Source organism: Papaver somniferum, chromosome 2 (assembly GCF_003573695.1).
Source record: "Papaver somniferum cultivar HN1 chromosome 2, ASM357369v1, whole genome shotgun sequence".
NCBI lineage: Eukaryota > Viridiplantae > Streptophyta > Magnoliopsida > Ranunculales > Papaveraceae > Papaver > Papaver somniferum.
In genome coordinates, this window is record NC_039359.1 from 67,969,259 (window position 1) to 67,991,517 (window position 22,259).

The 22,259-nt window shown below is 37.2% G+C and overlaps 1 protein-coding gene and 1 pseudogene across 2 annotated transcripts; both read left to right on the forward strand.

Annotated features, from left to right (window-relative positions):
* The first annotated feature begins 3,515 nt into the window (after window positions 1-3,515).
* On the forward strand, window positions 3,516-8,605 carry LOC113347930 (anoctamin-like protein Os01g0706700). Of its 2 annotated transcripts, none has more exons than XM_026591622.1 (16): window positions 3,516-4,327; window positions 4,478-4,547; window positions 4,693-4,808; window positions 4,951-5,077; window positions 5,176-5,276; window positions 5,781-5,872; window positions 5,974-6,078; window positions 6,162-6,425; window positions 6,634-6,766; window positions 6,864-6,977; window positions 7,131-7,201; window positions 7,330-7,457; window positions 7,539-7,621; window positions 7,705-7,812; window positions 7,896-8,054; window positions 8,219-8,605. In XM_026591622.1, the coding sequence occupies exons 1-16, from the start codon at window positions 4,148-4,150 to the stop codon at window positions 8,324-8,326; spliced, it is 1,959 nt and encodes a 652-aa protein (XP_026447407.1). In that variant the 5' UTR covers window positions 3,516-4,147; the 3' UTR covers window positions 8,327-8,605. The 2 variants fall into 2 exon arrangements, with proteins under 2 accessions (XP_026447407.1, XP_026447408.1); XM_026591623.1 differs by having other exon boundaries at window positions 7,131-7,186.
* Window positions 8,606-17,640: 9,035 nt separating this feature from the next.
* On the forward strand, window positions 17,641-21,100 carry LOC113347931 (annotated as a pseudogene).
* Window positions 21,101-22,259: the final 1,159 nt, after the last annotated feature.

Sequence of the window (22,259 nt, forward strand, 5' to 3'; positions counted from 1 at the left end):
AAGTTAGTTTGGAGTAGGCTAGTGTCTGTAGCGGCTTAATACAGTGTGTGTTCAATCTGTACTAGGTCCCAGGGTTTTTCTGCGTTTGCGTTTTCCTCGTTAACAAAATATCTGGTGTCTGTGTTATTTCTTTTCCGCATTACATTTGTTTATATAATTGAAATAATACAGGTTGTGCGTTGTTCAATCAATTAGAATATCCGACCTTTTGGTTGTTGATTTAAATTGATTGACACTTGGATATTGGTCTTTGGTACCATCCAAGTTTATCTTTCTTGTATTTAAATTGAGACTCGCTGTTTGCTTGAGTAAGATTTAAATCGAGAGTTAGAGATAAAAACTCTTTGATATGCTTTTTATCTAGATTGAGTCTAACTGTCTAGTTGATTCTCTAGAAAGTATATTAAAGTTTGTCCATACAGATTGTTAAGCGAAATATTGGGTGTGGTTGTTAGACCCCCGCTTTTTCAGAGAGGGTAACGAGTATACCTCAATTTTTTTTGTTCGTGAACCTGTATAGACAATTGTCTTTTAGAATCAATATGTATAGAACTACAGATAAAATTCTTGGAAGATTTCAAAGATCAATATCCAAGAACTAATATGTATCTGAATAATACACAAGTCGAATTCCAATTAGAACAAGTCTTATAATCTATATTTAAATCTAAAAATTTAAAAGAACAAATCTCAGATGTTTTATACAATACTTTGAGTTTAAAAATTGTCTGGCCTGGTTGCTTAACATACTACTTGTGATATTTCTATCATAAAGATAAACAATATAATATGCAAAAGAAATAATACAAGACACCATAAATTTTGTTAACAAGAAAAACTGGAATGCGTAGAAACCCTCTCGGACCTAGTCCAGTTTTAACACCCTGAATTAAGCTGAAACAACACTAGACTACTATTAGACATCGGAGTGGAACGTAATTAAGACTGAATCAACCCTCCGACCAATTTATCTTCACTTTTTATGCTTACTTTTATGTATATTGTGAAAAATTAACATGTGAAAAAAATGTCTGGAAAGCCTGTGTATATTTTGAAAAAATTAGACGGACAATGGGATTGATTGGAAGGTGGTCGTTGCTCTGTGAATCCAACCTGACGCGGTGCCCTTCACTATAGTAAAAATTAGACGGACAATGGGATTGATTAGAAGATGCTTGTTTGCTCTGTGAAGCCATCCTGACGTGGTGCCCTCCATTATAGTGACCACACATCCTAAGCCTACGCTCGGATGAAAATTAGACGGACACTCATATTGACAATATAATAAAAGGTGTTGGTTTGCTCTGTGAAACCATCCTGACGTCAGGTGCCCTCTAGAACAAAAGGTGCTCATTTGTTCTGTGAAGGAAGCCTGGCGTCAGGTGCCCTCCAGAAGGTGCTCATTTGCTCTGTGAAGCCAACCCGACATCATGGGACCCCCACTATAGCGACCACACAACCCAAGCCTATGCCAGGACAATGCAGGCAACTCCTAATTTACACCTCCAGAAGGTGCTCATTTGCTCTGTGAAGCCAACCCGACATCATGGGCCCTCCACTATAGCGACCACACAACCCAAGCCTACGCCCGGACAATGCAGGCAACTCCTAATTTTGTGTATAAATATGAGGTGTTATTTTCAGTGAAACTTGTTTTGAGGCATACTCATTCATTGTACCATCTAGGGTGGGTTTATAAGGGGTGTCTAAAGGTAGTGTAATTACCCATATATCCTTAAACAATTTAAATTATTAGAGTGCCCTTATCCTCAAAAACCTAAAATCAAAAATCAAAATAAACTTTAAAATTAAACATCTTGGACTCCAATTCAATCAAGAAATTGATCAAGCAAAGCAAACAAGAATCGAAGTGAGCGATGTTGGAATGCGAAATCCAAATCTCAATTGCTCTTAGATGTATTTTAGAATGTATATGTAACAAACCCATCTTGTTTTTGATTGATTTTATTTTGTTTGATCGATAGAATATAATTTCAAAGATGAAATTCGGGTTTTCAGAAGATCAGTTCGGCTGATCTTGGAGTATCAATTTTGAGCCGAACCTAGTGTATGATTTAGAGAAACACTATGTTCGGCTAATGCGACTTTGCTAGATTTTGTTCGAATTAGCCGAACCTAAATTCGTCACTTACAGAGTGAAGTTCGGCTGATAACTTTATCAGCCGAACCTAGGTATATTTTCAAAAAACTGAGGTTCGGCTGAAAAGTTATCAGCCGAACTGTTCATCTGGTCAGTGGATCTGGGTTTTAAAAAATGAATTTTTTGACAGATTCAACTTATAAAAAGAAATTAAACCTCGTATATAATCTACCTCTGATTTGAATCACACATTTTGGTCACTTCTAATCACTAAAATCTCAAAATTCAAAATCCAAGTTTTTTTTCACTTCTTCCTCTCAAAAACCCCAACTCCCTCACATAAATTTGATTTTCTACTAATTCACCACTAATAATTTAATCTTTAATCAATCCTTAAAATTCCTAACTAATCAAATCTAATCATAATCATTAATACTAATTATGTAAGGATAGTTATGCCATTATCAAAAAGGGTGAATAAGGGTGATGTTGTTTTTTATTTAGTTATCCTATTTTGGCATTATTTAGTATGCCTCAAAATAGGATTCTTTTCAGTTGTAAGTTATGTGGGACTAAGCAATATAACGGGCTATATTTGAGAATTACCGCTCGGCCCATTCCGTACAAGTGTACGCCAAGAGCTTTGAACTGAACATGCTGGAAACTCACCGGAGAGTGGAGATGGCAACAAATCTGACTCATTTTTGAATTCAACATTAATTTTAGAGTTCTAATTTTACAAGATGCAGCACCAGCTTCACTGCTTTTCTATGAAATTCGTTTGAATGCTGATTTTTTATTAGCAAGATGATGTGATCCCAACCCGTCGGTTTTGGCATTGGCATATCCTAATAGCCTGTGAGCTAAGGCTAACTCTTATGGGGTGCTAATCTAGTAACTAGATTGGCAATCCACGTCAGTTAGGATAATCACCTAAGTCTTATGAGAATGCTAATCTAACATCTAGATTAACAGTCCACGTCAGGTGGGACCACCCACCGATGAACCGTTCAGCGTTTTAAATCCCAGCCATCAGATCAAAAAGTAAATCGCCAAGCGCCAACCATTCCACGAAAAGGTGGTTTTTCCAGCGCTGAATTATTCAGCGAAACTATCTAGTTGCTAGTTCACATGCTAGCAACTGGTAGGAGAGAGAACTAGTGTTAATTTTTAGGTCACACTTTTTTTTAAAAAAATTGCAACACCTAACTACTAATCTAACATCTTCAATCTATCCCATAAAACTTATCCTTAGAAATATGTTTCAATAAAATGATGCCAGATCATGGTGGATAGAAGGGATTGAACCCCTGACCGCCCCATTTCCGAGCAAGGTTTTCCATCCCACAGCAGGAGGATAGAGGGTCTTTGTGATGCATCTGACCACTGATTTCACCTCAGGGTATCTTAAATGTGTGCAACAGTATGACAAAAACAATTCAGAGACAAAAATTCTCAAACCCAATTTTACAGTATGGTTTCATGATCTAACATGAAATATAGAGAATCTAAACCCAAAGGATTCATGAATTCAGTCATCCAACAACCTCCTCTTGGTCTTGTGGATGACAGTAAAGCAGTAATGATGACATTTTTAGCCATTGATTCACGAGAAGAGAGAGCTCACTGAATCAAAAAGAAAAGAAAACAGTTTTTCTTTTCAGATATCACATTGAGAAACGCACCCACCCAATGGAGAGATTTTCTGAATTTTCATCATTTTCCTTTGTCTCCCCCTTTCAGCCCCAGAGAAACTGCCATTTTCCCAATGCTTACATATACCCTCCACATGTCACTCCGTTCTTACAACATCTCCCACAAAACCCTCAATCCTAAACATCTGTTGGTTTCTTCTCTTTTTTTTTTTCTTGTTTTCTTTCACCCAGAAAAGAAAATTTTGAAAAAATTGATTCTATTTTCACAGAAATTCAATACCCACTATGGTGTTTTGATTATTTAGACAAACCCTTTTTGCCATTTTAGTTGTTTAAGTGGTTATAAGAGAGATTTTATATTGGTTTTGCTGTGGGGGTGGTGGTGGTGGAGATGAATGGGCATGGTGAAGAACAAACTGGGTTTGAGATTGGGATTGTAGTAGCAAAGAAGAATTTGAAGGAAGAAAGGGTGGATTATGAGGAGGATTGTGTTGATGTGTTGGTTTCAGAAATGAAGAAAGTTGGGTTGATTGTTGAGAGAGTTGTTGGTCTTGCAGAAGAGTTTATAAAGGTGGAATTTCTTTTTTGAATTTTGTTTTTGATCTCATTCATCAATGGTGTTGCTTAGTTTATGTTATTTATGTCAAGATTTATTGAATTTATTTGTTTGATTTCGTTTTTGGTATTTAGTTTGACGGAATTGTCTATGGTTGTGTTGCAGGTAGCAGCTCCTTTAGAGACATTGGGAAGGGCTGCAGCTGCATTGGACATAAAGAAGTTAACATACATAGGTATAGATTCATCCTTTTGCTTAATGCTTTTGCATTAGATTTGGGGTTCATCTTTGAGTGTTTGTGCTACTGACATGTAAGTGGCAATGTATGGTCCTATGTACTTTGTCTGTGGTTGTGTTAATAATCTTGGCTTGTGTTGCAGGGATGGAGTTACAATTTGAATGGGAGGAAATTGAAGCATTTGTAAGGCAACCTGATGGTTCTCTATTCAGTTGGTGTGAGCGTTTCCGGTGTTTCAATCACTTGGTTTACGGAATTGTGAGTACTTTTCTTCTTACAATTGTTGTTTAATTTGCTCTTACTAGAAATCTTGACCTCCTTTAGAGCATTTTTCAAGCATAAATTGCATTTTTCATGTTCTGGATTACATTGTACTGTAATATTAACCTGAAGCTTGCAGGTAAACGAAACCGACTACGTTATAGCACTAAGGTTTGATAACCAAGAGTTTTGTTGGAAACCTGGGGAGTCTTTGCTTAAGAGGTTGGAAAATGAAGGCGTTGTTAAACATGTTTTCCCTTTGCATGGTATGCTAATAATCTTCTCTCTCTCTCTCCCTCTTGATATATATATATATATATATATATTGTGGCACTTAAAGAATGGTAAGGTTTTTTTTGTGTAGATGAGATTAGGAGGAAGCAACTTTTAAGAACCTGGGCACTCAACTGGTTGGACTTCACATGGCAGCCGATCGATGAAGTTTACTCATATTTTGGGACAAAGGTAAGATCATGAATTTGTGTCTAGACTACCAGATTGCCTACATATGTAAGGAGAGGTGTTAACTTAACTGAGTGTGGCTCCATTAGAGCATAGGAGTAGTTCCGTTTTGGTCAAAACAAGACTTACAAATGTTACATAAAAATTAGTCAAACCACTACACTGCAGCGAAGCCTATTAAGTAGTAAAGGAGCCCTAAAGCTAACACAGGAAAGGTGGTTGAGCTGGATAAAGGTGCTATTAAGCGGAGTTATTTAGAAAGCGTCTGCGTTATCTGGTAGTGGTTGCTTGCATGGACTATAAAGGGTTTAGGGTATTCCACCTTTGCGAGTCCCAAAATTACTTGGGTCAAAAGAATGTTACCGGTGCACCTAAATCCCGAGTCTCTTTTGCTCATCCTGGGATTCAAAGGTCACCAAATCCTGCACTCACATCTCTCCTGCGTTATCTGTGCTAGCACAATTTCATTTCTGATTGTTATAACCAAGAAATCATACTGCAATGTAGGTCGCAACATACTTCGCATTTCTTGGAATGTATACACGGTGGATAATCTTTCCTGCTGGTTTTGGGCTTATCTTGCAGTTGATTGATTTTGGGTATGGTTCTTTTAATTCTTACCAGTTTCCTTAAGAGATGCTGTCTATGGATGGATCAGCATTTACTGAACGCTTGTTTCTTTATCGAATACTGTTTTCAGGCCTTGGCAATTGTTCATGCTTCCTATTTTTTTCATATTTTTAATTTCATGGGCGGTGCTTTTCTTCCAATTTTGGAAACGAAAGAACTCAGCACTTCTATATAGGTAACTTCGAAACATTTTTTCCCCTCATCTCTTGATACCCTCCCATATTAGTGTTAAAGATCTCAATCTCTTCTTATGGACAGATGGCAAACTTCAGTAGGAGCGGATCAAGGATGCAAATTTCCTGATAGTGAAAGGAGTTCTGCTATGCCGCGTGAGGAACTCATAAAGAAACCAATAGTAGACAAAACGAAAGAGAAAGAAGCACTACGAAGGGCTGAATGGTTTGGACATCTACTGAGATTCAGAAATGATGCAATGGTTATCATGAGTATTATTTGTTTACAGTTGCCATTTGAGTTGGCTTATGCTCATCTATACGAGGTTATGGAATCTGATATTTTGAAGTAAGACTTATCCTTCTGTTTATCTTTTTTGTTCTTATGAGTTAATATATAGCTGCAATAATGCTATGTCTAGCATCCAAGTGATGTACATCTAACAGATCGCCTTCAAATGTCATGCTTTTTTCTTGTACATAGGAAAACCTGGCCCACTATTTTATTTAACCAGCTAAATTGTTCTTCTCTCATTTATGTTCTCCTTTGGTTTTAGGTTTGGGTTAACCGCCATCTATCTTTTCGCCATCCAATACCTAACTAGAATCGGTGGGAAAGTGTCAGTCAGGCTTATTAAGTATGAAAATAATGGAAGTTCGGAATCAAGGGCTGATAGTTTAGTATACAAGGTAAGTAACTAGTGTAAAACTCTCAAGTATCAGTTGAACCTTGTTTCTATTTATTGCATGTCTTACTAGTCTGCGTTTACTTCACTTCCTTTGGCAGGTTTTTGGTCTTTACTTTATGCAATCATATATCGGCGTATTCTATCATGCCCTTCTGCACCGCAACTTCAAGACCCTTCGTCAGGTCTTGATTCAACGCTTAATTGTATCTCAGGTAAGAATAGCTGAACTGATGGAGTTTTTTTTTTTTCCTTTTTTTTTACATGATGAATTGATGCAGTTATTTTAAACCAAAGCTTAGTTTTCTGCTGTCTATTTTGCGCCTATTATGGGTTATTTATAACTCGGATTTGGAAATTTCTTGCAGGTGTTCGAGAATCTGTTGGAAAACTCTATTCCGTACCTCAAATACAGTTATAAAAAGTACAGAGCTGTTCGGTTAGCTTCTTGGCCTTCCATATGTTATATGATCTTCCCAATCCAGTTCTGTTTGGGTTTACTGAATTTTTCTGCATATTAAACTACTATTCTTAGGGTTCTGACACAAATATTTCGTGTCCCCAAAGCAAGAAAAAGCATGAGAATGGATTTTCAACTGGGAGAAGTCAAGTGATTCCTAGAGTAGAGAAAGAATATCTGAAACCTGCTTATTCTGCAAGCATTGGCGAAGAACTTGAAGATGGTTTATTTGATGGTAGTAATCTATAAAGTGAAACTTTGTGATGCCAATACACTTTATTTTCTTCGCTTAACAGAATTTGTACATTTCTTGCAGACTTTCTTGAATTGGCACTGCAGTTTGGAATGATCATGATGTTTGCATGCGCATTTCCTCTCGCATTCTCCTTTGCTGCCTTGGTAAAGTATTCTCTCTTTACTGACTGAAAATAAGAATTATGTTCGTTGATGTGTAGTTTAATTTTGTTCGGTATTTTTTCTAGAATAATATCACAGAAATCAGAACAGATGCATTGAAACTGCTTGTAATGTTGAAACGGCCTGTTCCACGCAATGCAGCAACAATCGGAGCTTGGCTAAACATATTTCAGGTTTGCTCTACTTCTTTAGACATTTAAGCTCGGCTGATCTTGGATTTGTCACCTAACATAGATTCTGGTTTTATGAATTTCAGTTTTTGATAGTCATGTCAATATGTACGAATTGTGTGCTTCTGGTGTGCTTGTATGATGAGGAGGGGAAATGGAAAATCGAACCTGGCCTTGCTGCAATCCTCATCATGGAACACGTTCTGCTGATGATCAAATTTGGGTTCTCCCATTTTGTGCCTGAGGTACTTTTAGCTTCATCTCTAATTTTGGCTAAACATATCCGAAACAAACTCATAGACTTTGTCAAACAAAGATATATTACACAGCTCACAATGTTGGACTACCTGAGTTCTCAAGCGTGGATTGCTAGATTTTAATGTGTATGGAAATTTCTTTCTTCATATAGGAACCAGCATGGGTTAAAGCGAACCGTGTCAAAAATGCCGCTCAGGCACAAAATGTTTGCTCTAGACAACTTCTGAGAAGCATATCTGGAGAAAAGAAGATGGAGTGAGAACTGGGAAAAGAATACAACATTGAGAAACAAATCTTGGAATCTTATACTGGTTTCTTGGCGTCAGCACCATACAACACCACTTGAATTTCGCCAGGGGGGAAAAACAACAAAAATGAGCAAAGAAACCTTGTATGTGCAATTAGTCAGAGGAGAGTATGTATAGGTTTTTCGGCTTCATGTATTAATCTGTTTCTCTGCGGGAACTCCAATCACGATTTTTGCTGTTGTTTTGTTACTGAACACTTGAATGGCAATGGCATTCTTCGTTTGAAGCTATTGTAGTTTGCTTTTCTCGTGTCTTATCGAGTCGTTTGAGTACCACCTTCTACTATATGCCTATAGCAAAACTTTCTTTTGCAAATTCAAACAGAAGAAAGGAAATGATCAAAGAAAAAGAATATTCCTACTGATTTGAACCTTTCTTGCACATCATTGGCGGCTATGTTGCAGAATGTTTCCATGACTGGGTTTGTTGAGAGAAATCAAAAAATTTATGTTTGTCAATGATTTATACAAGTCACATACACAATTCAATCGAAACATTATAAACAGGTCACCGGAAAATACAACAAACTGCAAAATGTCAAATTACTGTACATGTTTGGAATTCAAATGATTCCAATAACTTCATCAAATTTATACTTCTTTGGTTCAAATTGAATGATCTTCATGCAAGAATGCTCCGGTCACCGGACAAAGTTTTATGATTATGCACAATCTCATGACCATGTAAAATCAGTCACCAGAACCACCACCACCACCGCGACGGCTGCTACCAAAGCCACGACTACTGAGTTGACGAGCGAACTTCACAACGGCTTTAGCCCATTTTTTTATTTCTGTTTTCAACTTATCAGAATCTAAATCCTTCAATGAACCAGATGGTTCAAGCTTAATCTTCACAAAAGAAAAACAACGACTATTCTGAAGACCTTTTGCGTTAATAACTAAATCGGCATCTTCGCCGTTTCTGTTAGTTTCCGGTGGGCTGATAGCACTATTTTTCGTGTAATGACCGTCACGTATTGCCAGAGCTACAGCTTCTTCAACCGCCATCAAGATATTTAACTTGTGTAGAGTTTTGTGCAGCCAATTTATATGAGAAATTGCTTGAAGGAAAAACTCGTATTGTCACACGCGTGGTTCAAACTAAACAGTTGAATTGACTTTTCAGTAATCAGCTGTAGTCAAGGAATTGAGTCCATCATCCTATGAAACAACAAAAAATGATAGACGCCATTTGCTCTGTCTCGAGAGATATGTGTTTTTAACCGTTTATTTCTCCAGTGAAAATTTTCAACCGTTTATTTCAGAATGTTCATGTAAAGACGTGGACTCCTGGAAAAAAACATATTTCTGAGTAGGATTCTGATTAAGAGCAAATCTTATGATGGAATCCATCCATCTTCCACGCCACCTCAGCACTTGGAACTGCTTACAAGATTAATCTTGTTTAGACAAATCTTAATTCAAGGAAGATCGTAATTAACTTGTCCTCTAATGAAATGTATGTAGACGCAGACTATAAGCTTGACAATTGCATTACTAAATGACTTGGTATTGCAAAATTCTTAGTAGGAAAGCGATGTGGTTTTCTACACGTTTTAGACAAAAGAGAAAGAGGTTCCCTAGAGATAGAGGCATGGTGCCCGAATAAAAAAAATGTTCTTCAAGTTTTATTGGGTTTATAAGGGGCAAGCCCGATGAGACTTGAGAGTCGACAAAAATCCTACTTTGCACCATGGAAAAATAGAGTTTCAGTGGAGGAGTCTGGCAAAACTACCAATTTGATGATCCACGTGGATACGTAAATTCATAGTGGATCAAGAAAATACCGGTGAAGATTATTGGAACGCCTGGCTGTAGTTGGGACGCTCGTCCAAGATTGAGCTATGCCTCATTTTTCATAGTGGATCAAGAGAATACCGGTGAAGATTGGAACGCCTGTCTTTAGTTGGGATGCTCCTCCAAGATTGAGCTAAGCCTCAGCGTAACATCAACCGAGTCACGGTTCAACAAGAGTCGAGCGTCCCTATTTTTGTCACAACGGTTGCATTTCTGACCGTCGATCCAACGGCCATATGTTCATCCTACCAAAATAAATCTTCTTCCATCCAACAATAAGCTCACACAATTTCAATCTATTTTACACTTTCACATAAACTCATCATATTTCTTCAATATATTCCTTGTTTTCAATCGTTTCAATCAATAAAAAAAGAAAAAATCTTATGGGTCATGATTTGGAAAATGAGGAAGCGCAGACAGTTGCATTACTTTTTCTCAATAAACAACAAGTAAGGATGCATTAGTCGGATGACTCTGATCAGATAGAAGAAAAATCAGATAATGAAAGAACGATGACGAACGCCGTAATACAATTATACACAGGTAAAGTACTCTAGCTCCAAAACCAAGAGAGATATTGACAAAAATATATATGTGAAGATTTTCAAAGGACATGAAGGTTTTCAACTTCGCTTATGTATGTTGCATCACTTGGTTACTAAGCTTATCGGAGAGCTTTTTCCGGTAAACCCTAAATTCAACTATCAATTTGATGCAACCAATGTATGAGGATATAGTCCTAAATAAAAAGTCACTGCAGCCTCAGGGTTCTAGGTTATGGTATGCCAACGAATGCTTGTGATGAGTATATTTATATAGCAAAAACAAAAACATACGAAATCTGATCAGTATGTTTTACAAAACTGTAGTCAACCATCTTGGTCCATGTTTTTTACGACAACCAACGCAAGATGATATCGACCAACTACGAGTTGAAAATTCGAAAAGAGACTTTCCTGGAATACTAGTTAGCCTTGATTGCATGCATTGGGTGTGGCATGGATGTTTTTATGCTTGGAAAGATCAGTATGGCGTGGATGCCTTTATGCTTGGAAAGATCAGTACAAAAGTCACTACTCAAAACCAACTGTTGTACTCGAAACATCGGCTTCTAATGATTAATGGATATGACATGTTTTTTTTTTTGGGACTCCCGGGTTCAAATAACGACATCAATATTTTGAATAAATCTCATTTGTTTGAAAATAGGAAGTATGAAAAGGATCATTCTGCAAATTTCACTGGTCAACGACAATAACTATAATTAAGATAGGGTATTTTTAGGAAGACGGAATTTATCAAACATGATCAATTTTAGTTCAAGATTATACTCGGACACGAAGAGAACTGAAAGAAAGAGGATATCAAGTACACCACCAATTTTTTGTTCGGAAACATGTTTGAACAAACTTGTCAGTATTACGAAACAATAGTAAAGATCCAATACCTGCTTTATAGACAAGTTTTACTTGGACGATCTCAAAAATCAATATCTAAATAATAACCATAGTATGTACCCGAACTGTTATAAGAACATAATTCCAACAAGAAAAAGTCTTGTAGTCTTTCTTTCAAGATAAGAATTCTCTCAAGAATAAAACTTGTAGGTTCTACAAAGTCTTTTAGGCTTAAAAACTTTCTAAGTTATTTAATGCGTTACTTGTAATATTTTTATTATAAAGATAAACAATATAATGCGGAAAAGAAATAACACAAGATATCATAAATTTTGTTAGAGAGAAAAACTACAATATGAAGAAAAACCTAAGGACCTAGTCCAGAACTTGAATACCATATTATATTAAGCCGTTACAGACACTAGCCTACTATCATACTTCAGACTGGACTATAGTTGAGACCAAATCGACCTTAAGAGTAATTCAGCTTCAGTATGCTCTTTTACGTCTCTTGAATCTTGTAAAACCCAATGCAACATGATTTATTAGCTAATATCCTTTACAAGCCAAGGAGTTGCTTCAACCTAAGTAAAGACTTTTTGACTATTTTTCCTCTGACATAAAACCTATTTGATTTCCTTTCAGAAAGATATCCAATCAAGGTATGGAATCTATATGCTTACGAGGTATCTTCAATGAATGAAGATTTAAAAAACGGGGGTCTACAACCACACCTAATATTTCGCTTAGCAATCTGTATGGACAAACTCTAATATACTTTTAAGAGAATCAACTAGTCAGTCAGACTTAATCTTAATAAAAGTATATCAAAGAGTTATATCTCACTTTTTCGATTCAATGTTACTCAAGTAAATAGAAATCTGCGAGTCTAATTGAATACAAGAGAAATCACTTGAACGGTACCAAAGACCAATGTTCAAGGATCAATCAATTTCAATCAACAACCAAAGGTTGGATTTCCCAATTGATCGATTCAACGCACAACCTATGATATTTCAATTGTATAAAAAAATATAATGCGGAAAAGAAATAACACAAACACCAAAAGTTTTGTTAACGAGGAAACCACAAATGCAGAAAAACCCCAGGACCTAGTCCAGATTGAACACACATTGTATTAAGCCACTACAGACACTAGCTTACTACAAACTAACTTAGGTCTGGACTGTAGTTGAATCCCAATCAATCTCACACTGATCCAAGGTACAGTTGCGCTCCTTACGTCTCTGATCCCAGCAGGATACTACGCACTTGATTCCCTTAGTTTATCTCACCCAAAACTAAGAGTTGCTACGACCCAAAGTCGAAGACTTTAATAAACAAATCTGTATCACACAGAAAAGTCTATGGTAATAGATAAATTTGTCTCCCACAGAAATACCTACGATTTTTTGTTCCGTCTTTTAATAAATCAAGGTGAACAGGAACCAATTGATAACCCAGACTTATATTCCCGAAGAACAGCCTAGAATTATCAATCACCTCACAACAAACTTAATCGACTAGCGAAAGAAGATATTGCGGAATCACAAACGATGAGACAAAGTTTATTTGTGATTACTTTTCTATCTTGCCTATCGGAGATATAAAATCTTGATCCAATTATTTCAATTGCACTCAACACGATAGAAACAGCAAGATCAGATCACGCAACTACAAAGAAAATAGTTGGGTCTGGCTTCACAATCCCACTGAAGTCTTCAAGTCGTTAACCTACAGGATATCAAGAAGAAACCTAAGGTTAAAGGAGAATCGACTCTAGATAATACAACTAGTATCACACAGAAGGTGTGGGGATTAGGTTTCCTAGTTGCTAGAGTTCTCCTTTATATAGACTTTCAAATCAGGGTTTGCAATCAATGTTATCTTGGTAACAAAATATTCAATATTCACCGTTAGATGAAAACCTGATTAGATTCAAGCTAATATCTTTCAACTGTTAGATCGAAACATAGCTTGTTACACACAAATGAAATGCACATTTATTTAGGTTTGTGTAATCGTACCCAAACATGTACACTTAGTTGTTTCAACATTAGTTAACCAAATGGTTAGCCATATGAGCACTTTCATATCAACCATATTATTCTTTACCATAACTAGTTCGAATGACCCAAATGAACTAGTTAGAGAGTTGTTCAATTGCTTAGATCTTATAGAAGTACACAAGACACAATCGAAGCAAAAACGATTTGATTCACTTGAATCGATTCATGAACTTTGTAGCCATGGTTTGCAAATATGCATTCCTTAGTTTATATAAAATTTAAGTTCACGAATAATCGTTTTTAGAAAATAACCAACTTAAGTGCGCATACTGGTACACGGACTTAAGTACCCCGGAATAAGTTTGTTTTCAGTTCACAAACTCCAGCAGATTTTCACGGGTTGTGAACTTCCGACAGTGCGGTACTGGTATGCGGACTTTAGTTCCGATTTTCCTGAGCAGCAAAGTACGCATACTTTGGTTCAAGGAATAAGGACTTACACACGTATGTGTTACCACACAATGTTTATATCCTTTCAAGGTTATATATTCTAAACTCTCATTTCAATCATTGAAACATTCTTAGAGGAAGTTATATAGTTGTTGTTCACAAACAATTTTTCGTCAAAGCAATTTTCAAATAATTGAAACTAATATGACTTTCTTCACTAGTAAAGATGAACCTGGCCAAAGCGAAAGCTTACGAACACATATTTCGAGAAATAGATAAGCGAGATAAACTCGGCTCGAAATAACAAACGTGTATAATCAAAGTCTATATAGCAATACGACTTTTGTCTCAAGATAGGAGATAAAGTAGATAGATTTTTGAGTGATAGATAAGTTCAAGCGATGTGGCCAGCATCTCACCGCGGTCGTTTAGTGTAATTAGTTGTAATGTATCAGAGTTCATCTGTCAACTAATGTAGAATAACAAAAATAAGCTCAACGATGAAGCCGGACATGAAGTGGAACCCAGAACTCTAGCGATGTGGTCAGCATCTCACCACGGCCGTCCTTTCGACTTCCATGCTTATTTCAACATTCTTAGGGTGCTCATAAAATACGATCCTTACATCGCCCTAGGAATTCCACCACCCACACCACCCGCCGAGAATTGACACCTATGTAGTAGTTGTTTTAATTTGATGTATTTTTTTATTCTCATGTATGATGTGGTTGTTCAATGCAGTATGTTTTTATTTATGAAATTGATGGTGCAATGTTTAATCGAGGAAAAATTTAAATTACTTGATATTGATGGTTTTAGATAATCGTAAATAACAAAAATAAACAAAAAATTTAATAACATAATACCATAGTGAATCGATTTGTCCTACAACTTCAATCAACACACTCCACCAAAAAACACCTGAGACATTCCTAGAAATGCCTTCCATATGTATCTTCTTCAGAAGAAGTCCGCAAATGCATAAAAGTCATGCAACCGGGCTTTGAGCATGAACTGATTCTCTGTGGAAAATGTTTGTATTCGTGATATCCATATCCACAATGCTTGCAGTGTAATAACTCCTTCAATTTGGCTTTAAGTTTGAAGTTTTTGCAGAGTGTTGCAATCTTTTCTTCTTCTTCTTTAATCTTCATAGCATCATCTAGCATATGTTGTTCTTCTGGACAATTGGGATCTTGACATTGCAAATACCTGAGCTTTTCCGGTTGTGATTCAATCACCATTCTGATGCGTGAACAACCTTCCACGCAGACACTTTGAATACATCCAAGGACATTGCATAAGATTGTGGTTATCTATGAAACATAATGGACAAACCTCTTTTGCTTCGACACGTAATATTTGCTTCGCTTTGCCTTTAGAAAACATGGTGGATGATGAGAAATAAATCGGTTGGTTTGGTTTAGAATAAAACCTAGTGATGTATTTATAATAGAAAATAGGCGTTGGTAATTCAAAGGGGCGCTCAAAGGAAAGTCGCGGGCGGTTTTACTACAAACGCCAACGGTTAAATTTCCAGTTCCAACAACAAACTTTTTTTTCTCGACCTATAAATTTCATTCCTCCCATCTCTAAAATCACATCTTATTTTTTCCTAAATCTCTCCCCCTTTGCAGAAATGTCTGTTAGAAATCATGGTCCCAAGTTTACTCAAGAAGATGATATAACTTTATGAAAAGTATATTTCTTTCACAGGGTAATCACTAGTGTTTTTATTTCTCATGACGGTTCTTTTTTGGAGAACGTTTTTTCAACGTTCGTCTTACTTACGGGAAATCCAGGAAATCGAGATGCTCGTCGATTGCGTGCTCGTTTTCAATCTATTAGGCTTTCTGTCCAGCCATTTGTTGTTCTGGTAATGGAAATTGATCGAGAAAAGTTCAGCGGTGTAACTGAAGATGAAGTGATCCAAATTGCTCTTGATAATTGGGAGGAAGCTCACGGTAAACCTTTTCGTTACGAAGGGTGTTTCAGAATTCTAAAAGATGGTTCATCTCAAGCACATCATTACTGCACTCGAATGCCGCTGCCGGAATTTAAAATGGAAGAAGATGTTGCTCTTGTTTCGATGTTGGTTATATCGTATGGTGAGACCAATGAACAATGGCAATTTCTGGGAAAGAGTATTGGGACATTTTGTAGCATCGCAGAACGAAGCCATAAGAAACAGTAAGAGCCTAGAACTAAGAATTGCATTCACCACTAATGAAGTCAAACATTATACGGAAGTATTGTGGATGGTTCATCGTAGCAATTCTGGATTATCCAACGAAGAACTGGAAACCATCGGTCAGACCAAGTTTACCGAAGAAAGCGGGAGAGAGTTTAGGCATTTTGAATGCTATGAACTTTACAGAGAGAATGTCGCTGGATTTGATGTAGTTTGATGTTTTTGTTGTGGTTTATTAAAATGTAGTTTGATGTTATTTGCAAGTTTAAATTCTAATAAATTTCACTTAATCTAAAGTGGAAATATTTTAAAATATAAACATTTTCATTCATTGATATTACTGCCAATTCTTTTACAAGCTATAAACTTAGACAATAATAAAAACTTCAATAAAAATCAAGTACAAGTTTTGGCCTCCTGTTTATCTTCATCTGACGTATTTTCCATTTAACGCGCTCTTTGACAGTTTTTCGCCTTTGTTTTTGAATTTTTTGTTGTTAACTTTCAAAACTAGAGTTCTTATTTTCCTTTTAGCGGAACATTTTCTTGGAGCAACTTCTAAAACTTGCACTTCCCTTTTACAATTTTCAATATTTTTAAAACTCCCTCATATATTAGAAACAACAGCTTCAAGTTTTGCATCGCAAAAATGTGTGATCGCCTTTTCAGCCATTTTAGAAGAGAAAATTCAAGTGAATTTCGGTGTGAGTGAATTGTTTGAAGATGGTGGTAATTTATAGAGGTAAAAAGTGAAATTTGAATTTTAAAAAACTACCCGTTGGCGTTAGAAGCAAAAACGTCGGCGTTATATCTTAAGACGCCGCGCTGGTTCTTCTGACGCAAGCGCTTTTCCTTCCAACGCAGCGTTCGGTCTACGGATGCTAACGTTTTTACCTAGATCGCACGCTTATTGATTTAACGCCCAATGCTTTACCATAGTGGAAAACCTAGTTTATCCATCCACCTGGCTCAACAAACGAATGGGTTTGTTCATTCCCATAGGAATTGCTCTAAAAAGTTACAAAGCTTTGCATTTAACTTCTAAGAAGAACTTCTAAATTTAGTGGGCATTCTTATCGAGACATACCTTTGTTAAAGTTCGACAGTGCTATTTGGCTCTCTAATCTCTACCTCCCTATTCTCCTCCCTACAATCTAAACCTCACATTAGGAGAATGGTGAACCCCACCTGAACCTGAATGCGGATCTCGATACGGATGTGAAGCTTAGATTATAGGGAGGTAGAGAATAGGGAGCCAAATAGCATTTCCGGTTAAAATAATACTTTCATTTTATCATTTTTACCTGAAAATAGGTGGAATGGCAAAAGTGTTTCCAGGAATCAGGATTCACCAGTCAGGAGTCAGGACAACCGTTAAATATCCAATATTTTAACCCGCTACCACTGTCCCTTTAAGCGGCTTGTGGGGTTCTATTAGGGTTCTATTAGGGTTTGGAAAAATCTCAGTCTCTTCACTGTAATAACAAGTATAAGAAGAAGAATAGAGAAGGGTTATCAATTATCAAAACTAAGAACCAAAAACCCATTCTAGGTAAGAATCTATTTCTTCTTTTTTGATTGATTTTGATCAAAAGGTTCCACCTTTATTTTGATTGATTTTGATTAAATTTTCCATTTTCTCTTTTAGTATAAGAAGAATTGAAAGATGCAGGCATACAGTGGAGCTGCAATAATGGGTGCTGCAACTGTACAACAACCCAATCTGTTTACTAAAAGTTCTTCTTCTTCAACTTTTCTTCCCAACTTGAGTATTGCTAAGGATAGATTTCCTTGTCAAGTTAGATTTAATTCAGTGAAGACTTGTAAAGCAGCTTCTTCAATTGAAGGGAGCTTGGTTACATGGAGACCACCATCTTCTGTATCAGTTCCTATTCCTGAAATGGGAGGTAATCTATTAAAAAAATAAACTATTAAACTGATTTTTTTAGCAGTTACTGTTATTTGAATTTGTAAATAGCATTTACCAGTGTCTGGAGCATTTGTGGGATAGGGGTTTCTTGTATGTAATGTAAGTGTGAATCTATTGTCATCCCATTAGGAATCAGTTTGTTTTGTTAGTTGTTGTAATCGAGAATGGGTAAACTTGAGTTTGTTGATTGGTTTTTCATTGACCCCTTCGTTGCACTGTTTATTCTGTTCTTCGAGCTAGTTGGGTTATCTGTTATGGTTCGAATTTTGAACTGTCCACTGGATTGTTAACAGAGACTGAAGTCGATGAATAAGAATTATGTGGGTTGTTTACAATTGTTGGCTGGCAGAAATATTTGATTAATTGGATGCCTGATTTATCTTTATTCATTGTTATTGTACAGAAAATGGAAGGGGACTTATTGACCGTAATTTGAGTGAGGCAGACCCTGAAGTAGTTCAATAATTGATAGTGAGAAGAATCGTCAGTTTAACAGCTTGGAGCTCATTGCTTCCGAGAATTTTACATCTCGGGCAGTGATGGAAGCTGTGGGTTCTTGTCTCACAAACAAGTATTCTGAAGGACTTCCTGGTAAAAGGTAAAGTGGTGCTTAGTGTTGTACTTTTCGCTGTACTCATAGCTATGTTGTATTAGGCGCTAGGCAATGCGAGGTGAGGCGCCAAGCCCCCTAGCGCCTAGAGCGACTAAGGCGCGCTTAGGCTCCCAAGGAAAATTAGAAACCACAAAGTTGGCCATACTTTGGTGCCTTGGGCGCCTCGTGCGCCTTGGCGAGCGCCCAGGGCGCCATTTACAACATAGACTCATAGATGAATGTAATACATTTTGGATTCTTATTGTTATTTAGGTACTATGGTGGCAATGAGTACATTTATGAGCTAGAGACACTTTGTCAACAAAGGGCTTTGGCTGCATTTCACTTAGATGGAAAGAAATGGGGAGTTAATGTCCAACCTTTGCCTGGTTCTCCTGCAAACTTTGAAGTTTACACTGCACTTCTCAACCCACATGACAGTATTATGGTAAGTTGAGATCTCTCTTTCTTTCACTCCAATAATTTGTTTGCATCATTTTTATACCTCTTATGGATGTAACAGATCTCCTTTAATACGGGGCTGTATTAATTTATTCATGTAACTGGCGCAGGGTTTGGATCTTCCTCATGGAGGTCACTTGTCACATGGGTTTATGACTCCTAAAAGGCGGGTATCTGGGACTTCAATTTATTTTGAATCAATGCCTTACCGTCTTGATGAATCAACAGGTGCTGCTTTGCATTCATATGTTACATAAAGGTTACGTGGTCTTATCATATATAATTCGTTGTTAAATTGCATTCGCAAATCCACTTGCAGGCCTTATCAATTACGATATGCTTGAGAAAACTTCCACCCTCTTTCGACCAAAACTCATCATTGTTGGTGCTAGTGCATATCCTCGTGATTTCGATTATCCTCGTATGAGGAAGGTATGCTCATCTCTTTTGATTGTCAACAGTAGTGAATCTTAGTGATCAGAGAATCAGAAATTCAATTCATTTTAAACGTCTAATTGTCTCGCTGGCTATGTTTCTTGAAGATTGCGGATTCTGTTGGTGCTTTCCTAATGATGGATATGGCTCACATAAGTGGTCTTGTTGCTGCATCTGTACTTGCCGACCCGTTTGAATACTGTGATGTTGTAACTACCACCACCCACAAGGTAATCCCATTCACGAAATCTGCAACTAAAAAACGCCGAGGCGTGCAGCATTTGTGTTTATTGATTTTAGGTTCAAGGGGCGAGTTCTTTACAGTGTCTTCTGTTTCACTGTGCAGTCGTTACGAGGTCCCAGAGGTGGCATGATTTTCTACAAGAAAGATCCTGTTCTTGGAGTGGATATGGAATCTGCTATTAACAATGCTGTTTTCCCAGGACTACATGTAGTTAGAACTGTAGTGGTTGTTTTTTATCTGTCATTGTTCCACATTTTAACGTTTTCCATCTCAGGGAGGTCCTCACAATCACACAATCGGAGGGTTAGCCGTGTGCTTAAAGCATGCTCAGAGCCCAGAATTTAAGGCTTATCAGTTCCAGGTAATTACCGTCAAAGTTTATTTAGAGGGGTCAACACTACATATGCAAATCATGGTCTGTCTGATTCATGTCACTCAATGCCGTCTCCCGTGGGTCCTTTTTGTGCAGGTTGTCTCCAACCGTCGAGCACTTGCCAGCCGGTTGACTGAATTGGGGTACGAATTGGTTTCTGGAGGGAGTGATAATCATCTCGTTTCGGTGGATCTGAGAAAAGCAGTAAGTATTTGCTAGTATGTCGTAGTTCATATTGCTACAAATTACTATAAATTTGGTAACTTGAAACCAATACAAAATTCTTCTCCGTTATTCAACCAGTAAGGATCGATCAGTACCACGTAAAATGTTTGATCCGGCTAGTTGGAATCTCTTGCTTCCCAGGTACTTGTAATTCTAAATTAGTTTCTCTTTTGTGTTCCTCCAATGAAAGGGTCTTGATGGTGCGCGAGTGGAGAAAATCCTGGACCTGGCTTCTATCACCCTCAACAAGAACTCGGTCCCAGGTAAGTATCCCCCTATAATTTCTCTCCTTCCATTGTTGTATTTAGCAACTTAAATAGCCTAAATTTTGAATTCACAGGCGATAAAAGCGCCCTAGTTCCTGAAGGAATTCGGATCGGTGCACCAGCTATGACTACCCGAGGATTCACCGAGAAAGAATTTGTTGAAACTGCAAATCTTATTCATGAGGGCATCCAACTAACTCTCAAAGCCAAGAAATCTGTTCAAGGATCAAAGCTTCAGGACTTCTTGAAGGCAGTCGAATCCGCTGAATTTCCTCTCAAGGATAGTGTTGCAGCATTGAGAAAGAGAGTCGAGGCTTTAACAACCCAATTTCCTATTCCTGGATTGTAAGCAATTTTGTTAGTCATCTACTTATGAGTGATGCTCTAATATTCCTATTGAGCTATTATTATGATTAATTGAGATGGATTCACAGCAAATTTTGTCATAAGCCACCACAAAAGCCAAGAAATTTCTTAGATTCACCGGTCCAAAGAAAACTTCTGATTGCTCTCTCGCACCCAGCAATAATCTTCAGGGACCATTTATAAACAGACATTGTATGAATTACAAAGCTAGAAATCACAGACTTGACTAAAACAATTCTAGCCTTAGAAGATGAGAGATGCCCTTTTCAACCAGCTAGCTTGTCCATTACCTGTCCACCGCATTCCTATACTGCACCAGTCATAACTTGCACCCCTAAGGCCGGTTCCTATTGGGTATGGCATAAAAGTTGTTTTGCCATGCCACATGGCATGGCAAATTCGTTTCTCCACTACATGAAAACCGGCAAATACTAGGTAAAACTGGCAAATCTTAGATAAAATAATATATTTGATATGATAAGTGGGACCCTTGTTAATAAAAATATTGTTTGTGTGTATATGTGGGGTATTAATATATTTGGTGGGACACGTATGAAGTAAAAGTAATGTTAAAATAAGAAAACGTAGGAGAGAGAAGTTCGAAAATAATACAAAACTATTTAGTGGTGGAGTTTAGACCGCTAGAGGTGGAAACTACACCTCCAGATCTAAACTACACTAGGTGGAGACTCGGCTTGGCCTGGCTAAGTGGCAAATTGTCACTTAGCCAGGCCAGTTTGCCAGATCCATAGTGGGTGCATAAATGGCAAACTCTTTGGTTTGCCACACCGAGACCGAAATCCTAGCAGATTATAAAATACTGCCTCCGTTTCTAAAAAGGATGTACTATAACTTTTTCATTTTAGCTTAAGAAGATAGGCTAAATTAGAAAAGTGATAGTAACTCTTTTCCCGAAACTGAGGGATTCAAGAACAAAATACCATTGCTGTATCAAAAGTTTTTTCAACTCTTACATGTCTTCAAGAGTGGTGGCCTAAGACTTTGCTGAATACTTCTGGCTTACATACGAACTCTGACCCTTGATTACTCATGAACCACTTGTACTAGCAAGTCTGTAAGATTTTTTTTTGCTAAGAAAACACCCTATCTACATTAACTTAAAAGAGAGTTACAAACATTCA

Excerpts from the sequence above, each read along its gene's own strand:
- LOC113347930 (XM_026591622.1), top strand. The coding sequence starts at position 4,148 with ATGAATGGGCATGGTGAAGAACAAACTGGGTTTGAGATTGGGATTGTA. Across the intron at positions 5,873-5,973 it reads TTGCAGTTGATTGATTTTGG|GCCTTGGCAATTGTTCATGC; the intron begins GTATGGTTCTTT and ends TACTGTTTTCAG. Across the intron at positions 6,767-6,863 it reads CTGATAGTTTAGTATACAAG|GTTTTTGGTCTTTACTTTAT; the intron begins GTAAGTAACTAG and ends TTCCTTTGGCAG.